Here is a 7,497-nt window from a genome sequence, read left to right as displayed (position 1 = left end):
AAAACTGCTGGGCACCAAACAGGCGCTGTCCACTGCGTCGCATCCTGAGACTGACGGATCTACAGAGGCTCTTAATGCCACATTAGAACAATATTTGAGAGCCTTTGTAAACTATCAGCAGGACAATTGGTTTGATCTCCTGCCTTTCGACGAAGTGGCTTACAACAACACAGTACATCAAAGCACAGGACACACCCCCTTCCATACTGTGTTTGGCTGGGATTTTGTGCCCATTCCTGACCTGCCTCAACACACTTCACCGCCTTCTTCCACTTCCGACTGGGCTGCGCACCTGGGCGATTCCTGGCGGGTAATTCCACAAGTGCTGGCAGATGCCCAGTCAACCTACAAACTGCATGCTGATAAGAAGCGAGCGCTTCAGCCTGCCTTCAAAGTTGGCGATAAGGTCTACCTCTCCACCAAGTTCATTAAATCTCCTCAGCCCTCTAAGAAATTGGCTCCTAAGTTTGTTGGACCTTTTCCCATTGTTGGAATTATCAACCCTGTTACTTTCAAATTGGACTTGCCGCACAACCTGAAACGCTTACATCCTGTTTTTCATTGCAGCTTGCTCAAGCCTGTTCACCACTCTGATCGCTGGCATCTCCAACCTACACCCCCTCCACCCATTATGATTGACAGACAACAGCATTTTGAAGTGAAGGAGGTCCTTGATTCCCGCAGGCTTCGTGATACCCTCCAGTACCTTATACGCTGGAAGCATTTCCCCCACCCTGAGTGGGTGGCTGCCCATGATGTTCACTCTCCTCTTCTAGTTAGGCGTTTTCACGCTGCTTATCCTATGAAACCTGCTCCTTAGTATTTTTGGGGGGGCAGTATGTCATGTTCACTGTTCCAATGTTCCTGGTACATCGTAACATTTCGCATGTCATTTCCCTGATACGTGTATGTCATTTGCCTGATACGTGTTTGATCTTGGGAGGGAGGAGGATTCCTCTTTGGGGAGTTGTTATCTGTTGGCTGCTGCGTTGGAATGTGTTTGGGTTATCTCATGTGTTCAAGGTTGCTTTCCCAGGATGTGTGGAAAATGGTTAACAGCATCTGGGAGGGGGTGGTTGCTATTGCCGGGCGAGGGGAGGGATTACGTTTGGAGCCGAGGGTTTTTAGTTTGTATTTGGCGTGCTTTTAGTCATTCTCAGCTTTCTCTGTATTTGCATACTATTCTACCAATAAATCAGATATAATTAAGTATCTGCTTGTGAGTCTGAGTATATCAGGATAGGCAATCATTACACTTTCATCCTAAACATATATTCCCCCCTTCTTTAATCAAATCCTTTTCCTTGCTGTATTGGTTAAAAATGTTTCCTAGCATATGAAAGAGCCTGCCGAGAGCATCTTTAGTCTGGGATTTGCACTGGGACCATTTAGACCATCCAATTTCTCAGGACTTTTAAAGGTTTGTGCTGTTGGTGAAAATTGGAGGAGGGGGTGGTGTATATAATGCCTTGTTCCCCTGGAGGAAAGGCAGGAAACAAAACAATCAAATAAACTCAGAATGCAAAGTATTATAGTAGTGCTTGGGAGCAGACTCTAACTAATGCCCAAATGTGTGTAGCAGAGAGAGAGGGAGAACACACAAACATCCACCCACACAGTTTTGTCAGGTGCTCTGGGGGATTTTTGATTGAAAAATAAGACAATAACGCTTTAAACAAAGAAACAAACAAATATTGGCTGAGCACTCTTCCACCTAATGACAAACTCATTTAAAGAATAAAATTTTGAACTCAAGACATCCATTGCATCATTTGCTCCTCCTCCCTTTTAAACTGTATCCCAATATGGCTCAAAGTTTGCTGAAGACTAGGGCCATGCCAAGAATTTTTTAAAAAAATTGTCTGCAAGGGTTAGTTCCCTTTTTCATCCAGACCAGATATCCTTATGCTTTAGAGTATGTTTGACAGGGACATGTAGTTGCAAAATAGACCCCCACTTGGAAGAAAACCGGGGTGCCCTCCTATCCTGGATTAATTATTATTCAAAATAAAGACCCACTTAGGGCCCCAAGGGAAGAGGGGCACCACAGTGTTTCCCCCTAGCATGCCCTTATCTCTTCCAGTGTCTCACTCGACCTTAGTTTTGAATACTGCCTTTAGTTTGCATTTGTTTCCTGATAATACTTTTATTAAAAACAATATAAAATTGTGCTGAAAATTTGCTTTTTTCTATTGCCCTAGTTATAAGTAAATAATTGGCTTATATTGCTTACTGCTGTTTAGTATTATTATTTTTTAAAAAGTTTATATTTAATGTAGTTGTGGGGTACAGTCTGGGGAATGGTCTGAAAGAAAACTGATTTTTTTAATCTATTATTTCACTTTCAGCATTTATTGAGTCTTAATTTCTTGTCAATTAAGCAATGGATGGACTAAAAGAGAGCTTTGCTGTGCTGTGTTTAGGGTACTAGTTGGCCTTAATGCAGCCCTGGTGCCTCCAATAGTAGCTTCAGAGAAACCCGGTGCAGTATAATGCTAGTAGCAACAGGAAATGAAAATAACATTAAAAGGTACTTAATGTTTAAAGGACTTATTTTGACATGGAACAAGACTGTGGAGACATCCTCCCTCAAATTTTCCCATTTGCATTGCTGATTGCTGTGGCTTTAAATATTATCCATGCTATATCCCCATAAATCATCATCTGCTTCATATTTTTGCCTTTAAACCATTTTCTCATATAGTAGTGAATATATAATTTGATTATTTATTAATTATAATTTCATTTTGCACTTCTGGAATGCATGAGCCTTTTTAATGTATGGTGTAAAAATCACAAAAGAATTGTTGCTCAGGCAGACCCCAGTCCATAATGCAAGATTATAACTCTCATCTCCATATTCACTGGGTTCTGTTTAAGCATAAATGATTAAAGTACATTTTAGCATGACAAATGAAGAACAAGGGGTCTATATTAATCAATCCCCTCTCCCAATCAACTGGAAGGTGCAGCTAGAATGAAGTTGGCTTTCTCCCACTCTCTGTCTTCAGTCTTTCTAAGCATCATGCAAAGTTTCTAAAGTACCCATTCAGACTTTCCGTTCTTCTTTATGTTGCTTCTCTTTAGCTCACTGCACTTTGATCTATGTGACCAACATGTCCACCCACCACATGATATCAGCTTCATCATAAAAGTAGCAGGAGTCAAAATTCTCCAGTTTACATTTCTCCAGACTGAATGTTAAGAAAAGTTTCTAATGGGAAGAATGGCTAGATGGGGGACCAATAACTAATGACCATGATAATTTGTCTACATTGGATGTTTTCAAGAAGGAGCTAGACAGCCATCTTTCAAAGATACTTTAATTTAGATCCATGCACTGATTGTGGTTTTGTATTTTATAGCCTCAATAGGCCCCTCCATCCTGTGATACATTTTGATAATTCTTAGTCACCTCTGATACTTTCCCCAAAGTTAATTACTTCTACCATTTTATTGTAGTTAATACGATAATGGACTACCTTAATTTTCCTCTCTTCTTAATTTCAAAAGAAGGCACTCACTGAGAGTTTTTGAACTTCACTGCCATTTGGAATATCTCTCTTAGGCTGTAAAGCAATTAACTCATAAAGTGACTAATAAGGTGAGGCTTTTGCCAGTCAAATGTCCAATAAAGGCTGCACAGCAATTTAGGGCATATTATAAATCCAGCTCCCAAGCCGCTCAACCCATGACTGACCACAAGAAACTAAATCCCTGTAGTTTTCACATGGGAACAGCTCTTCCAGAGCAGAAGCGGTTAATCCCTCAATTTCTTCTTCCTCTGGAGAAATTTCTGTCAAACAGAACTGTCTCCTGGCTGAGAAATCTACTGCTGTGTTGTCTCCACTTGAAGAGCAGCTTGCAGAGATGACTAACTGACCATAACACCTCACCTGGAAGCCATAATTTGTTTGTTTGTTCATTGCTTTATATTGATTTATATGGCTGCCCATCTGGCCAGTGCATCTTGGGGCAGCTAAAAACAGTTAAAACAATACAATACAAATACAATATATATTATAAATACCCCCAAATACTGTTCCCAACCAAGTAACACAAAACACTTCCCAAAACACCACTCACCAATAATGTGGGCTCTTGTCACATTTGCTTTAGTATTGGTCTCTAGGGAGAAAAATAGACTGCCAAGCCTCATCAACTGGCTGGTGGAGTGTAAGAGGGTATGGAATGTCATGGGAGGCAGCCCCAGAGTCCCTCATCCATGCCCCATCATCTGTTAAGCAGGGGTTTGTTTCCCTCCAGTCCAGGAGACTGGGTGGGAGGAGGAAGAAAAGTCAGGACTCCACCTGAAGTGCTGGTGGTTCTAGTGGAAGATTGGCAGGGAGGAATTGGGGAGTGGTGTGTTCTTCTTTCCTTTAGGTGCATGGTACATAGAACTCTAGGTGGTTTTATTGTTTCATGTGATGGTTATTCTGTAATGCAGATTAAAGCATGCATTTATTTCAGTCCCTGAAGTGTCACACTTGGGTTATCCTTTGTTTTGCCTTGTCTTTGGGGAGACACCTGGCTAGAGTAGAATGTCCTTTCTCAACTTCAATTAACATTGAGAAAGAGATACTCCTTGGCTTTGAGAGGGTTTCGTTTCACCTGGTAAAAATGGGAACTCCTTAACCTAGATGGCTTCATTCTTGGCATGAAGGCAAAACATTCTAAGATGAGATATGCTGCTCCTTATCGTCCTTGATCAAATTCACTGAGACACACTAAATGAGATAAAGGAAATCTTGGATTTACTCTCCATAGCCACCTTCTTTTCCTATCGCTAACAGGTTTCTAAACAGTGCAAGGGAGTCCCAGGTTCTTAGAAGTTGCTCATGGTGCAAAGTAACACCCCTAAATTTCCTGATACACCTTTGTGTACTATTTTTGTGGGATAAAGATTCTACAGGAGAAACAATACATCAGTGAATGTTGAGACAATTCTGTCTTCACCTGATTTCCTCTACCATGGGAATTAGAGTTTCCCATAAACTTGCCACTGCAATCAAAAAAAGCTTTTGTGATGCAGACAAATTTCCTCCAGCATCTAAGGATGGGTCACAATTGATTTCTATTAATGATGTACAACGTTCTCTGCTGGATTTTTCTCTAAGGTAAAAAAAAAAATGGATGAAGAGAAATTCAGCATCATTCAATGATGTGGGCAAAAATTCCACAAGTTTGGGTTTAGAAACCACAGCTTACTTTAAAAGCCATGGGAGTAGGGGAGGAAGGGAGCCAGGCAGATCTTAACCATTTGTTGAAAAAAAAAATGAAAAGAATATGGGCTTTTGTCTTATTTTTTTAAACAAAGATGACATTTTTCTAATTTTTAAGAGAATTCATTAGAACATAAGCATTCTCCTGTGTTACGGTCATTTTGTGGAGAAATATAGGGGCTATTAATTTTGGAAATGAAAGCTACCTGAAAATAGGATAGTACCACACACACACAAAGACACAAAAAAGGCTGCCTCTATACATATTCCACAGTGTCCAGAGTGCATTTAATATCTGTGCCTCTCCATCACAAAGTGGCAAGTCCCAAGCCACTAGCAGACCCATTTCCAATGAAAAGAACAATAGCTCGGTGTGATGTATAAAACCAGCTCCAGTAATCTATTTTGCAGATGAATTCTTCTTGATCTTAAAAGGCCCTTGGAATTCATTGGGAAAAAGAAAATTGGTATGGTCATTTGCACAAAGATAATGTCTACTTTGATTCTTTCCCTAATGAAAGATGGCCTGCATTCAACAGAAATCAGGAGCTCAAATTAAATTCTCTGAAGAGAACTGCAATTAGCAAGATTTTGAGGGTGTCCATCATTATATCTGATCTTGATTCTGAATTCACTAAAGCCTGGAATGGCAGTTTTCAGCTTGTGGCACTCATCATCATCATCACATTTATTACAGCCCTAAGGCCAGACACAATAAAACTATACAATGGCAACAATCTTATATTAATACATATATATAAAAACAAAAGCAATTAATATACTGACTATGCTGGCAGTTTTCAACTTGTGGCACTCAGCATGTGCTAATGCTAAAGCAACTCATAGCACCCTGAAAAGCAAGGCTATTTAGTAGGGATAAGGGATTGTAAATCATCACCTTCTCAAGTGCTACCACTGGTCCAGAGTGGCAAGGCTCTACTTCTGTCTCAGCTGTGTCTCCCTTTCAAATGTCATTCCCTTCCTCATACAAAGGAGGAAAAAGACACAGAACATTTCAGTAAGAAAAAACAGGATAGAAAATATCTTCAAAATAAAGTATCAGAATCTCCACATTTTAGACAGGACAGACTGGATATTCTTATTTCTTATGCTGTAGATGATTGGATTGAACAGGGGTGGAAGTAAAGAATATAGGGCAGTTAGTGTGAAATCTAAGTAAGTTGGGGTGTTAGAGGGAGGTCTCAGGTAGGCCAAGCATGAAGTTACCAAAAACATGGAAAAGACTATAAGGTGGGGGAAACAAGTGGAGAAGGCCTTCTGCCTTCCTTTCACAGAAGGAATTTTCAACACTGCCTTGAAGATCATGCTGTAAGACCCAATGATCAATATAGAACAACCTAATACTGCAGTGACACTGGCCACTACAACTCCAACTTCAACTAGATTGAATCCAGAGCAGGATAACTTCAGCAATTCTGGAATTTCACAGAAAAACTGGTTGACAACATTAGAACAGAAAGGGATGAAAAAAGTGCCAATACTATGCAAAATCCCATAGAAAAGGCTTGTGACCCCTACCAGAATCACGATTTTGGTGCAGGCTTTCCAATTCATCACCATCTCATAGTGTAATGGATTGCAAATGGCAACATACCGATCATAGGCCATGACTGTGAGGATTGAGAAATCAGAAGCTTCAAAGGAGCTAAAGAGAAAGACTTGAGCAATGCAACCAGAGTAAGAAATGTGTCTGGTGTCCATGAGGGAATTAATCATGGATTTGGGGACAATGACTGAAACAATGCCCAGGTCCAGCAGTGCCAAATTCATTAGAAAGAAGTACATGGGGCTGTGTAGGTGATGGTGAAAAGCCACTACAGAGATGATGAAAAGATTTGCTGTTGCAGTTGCCAGGTATAATATGAAGAATAAGTAGAAATGTAGAAGCTGCAGATGCCGATCTTTTGAGAATTCCAGGAGCAGAATGTAAGGCACGGTTGATAGATTCTCCATGTTTAAGTTCTGACTGAGAGGAATGCCACATCTGCAAGAAATCAGAGGTGAGAGAAACAATTAAAATACACCCAGAACATTTAGGGAATGTCTTTCTCCAACCAGTGCACCCTCCATGTTTTTTAATCCACCATTTATTGAGGAACCAATCATTAACCTCTCCATCCCTCCTTTCATCCTAAACATATTTTTCCCCTTCTCCCATCCCAATCCTTTTCCCTGTTGTACTGTTTAAAATTGTTACCTAGATTTTGAAAGAGACTGTCAAGTCATCGATTTGCTCTGGGAGAATTTAGGCCAT

General features: G+C 40.3%; 1 protein-coding gene across 1 annotated transcript; it reads right to left on the bottom strand.

Moving 5' to 3' along the window:
* Positions 1 to 6,281: 6,281 nt before the first annotated feature.
* Positions 6,282 to 7,196, bottom strand: LOC134496665 (olfactory receptor 14C36-like). Its single transcript, XM_063302377.1, has one exon. The coding sequence runs from the start codon at positions 7,194 to 7,196 to the stop codon at positions 6,282 to 6,284; it is 915 nt and encodes a 304-aa protein (XP_063158447.1).
* Positions 7,197 to 7,497: the final 301 nt, after the last annotated feature.

Source organism: Candoia aspera, chromosome 4, assembly GCF_035149785.1.
Source record: "Candoia aspera isolate rCanAsp1 chromosome 4, rCanAsp1.hap2, whole genome shotgun sequence".
Taxonomy (NCBI): Eukaryota; Metazoa; Chordata; class Lepidosauria; order Squamata; family Boidae; genus Candoia; species Candoia aspera.
This window is presented reverse-complemented; position numbering and strand designations above follow the sequence as displayed.

Bases quoted from the DNA above. Each gene is read 5' to 3' on its own strand.
- LOC134496665 (XM_063302377.1), bottom strand. From the start codon at position 7,196: ATGGAGAATCTATCAACCGTGCCTTACATTCTGCTCCTGGAATTCTCA.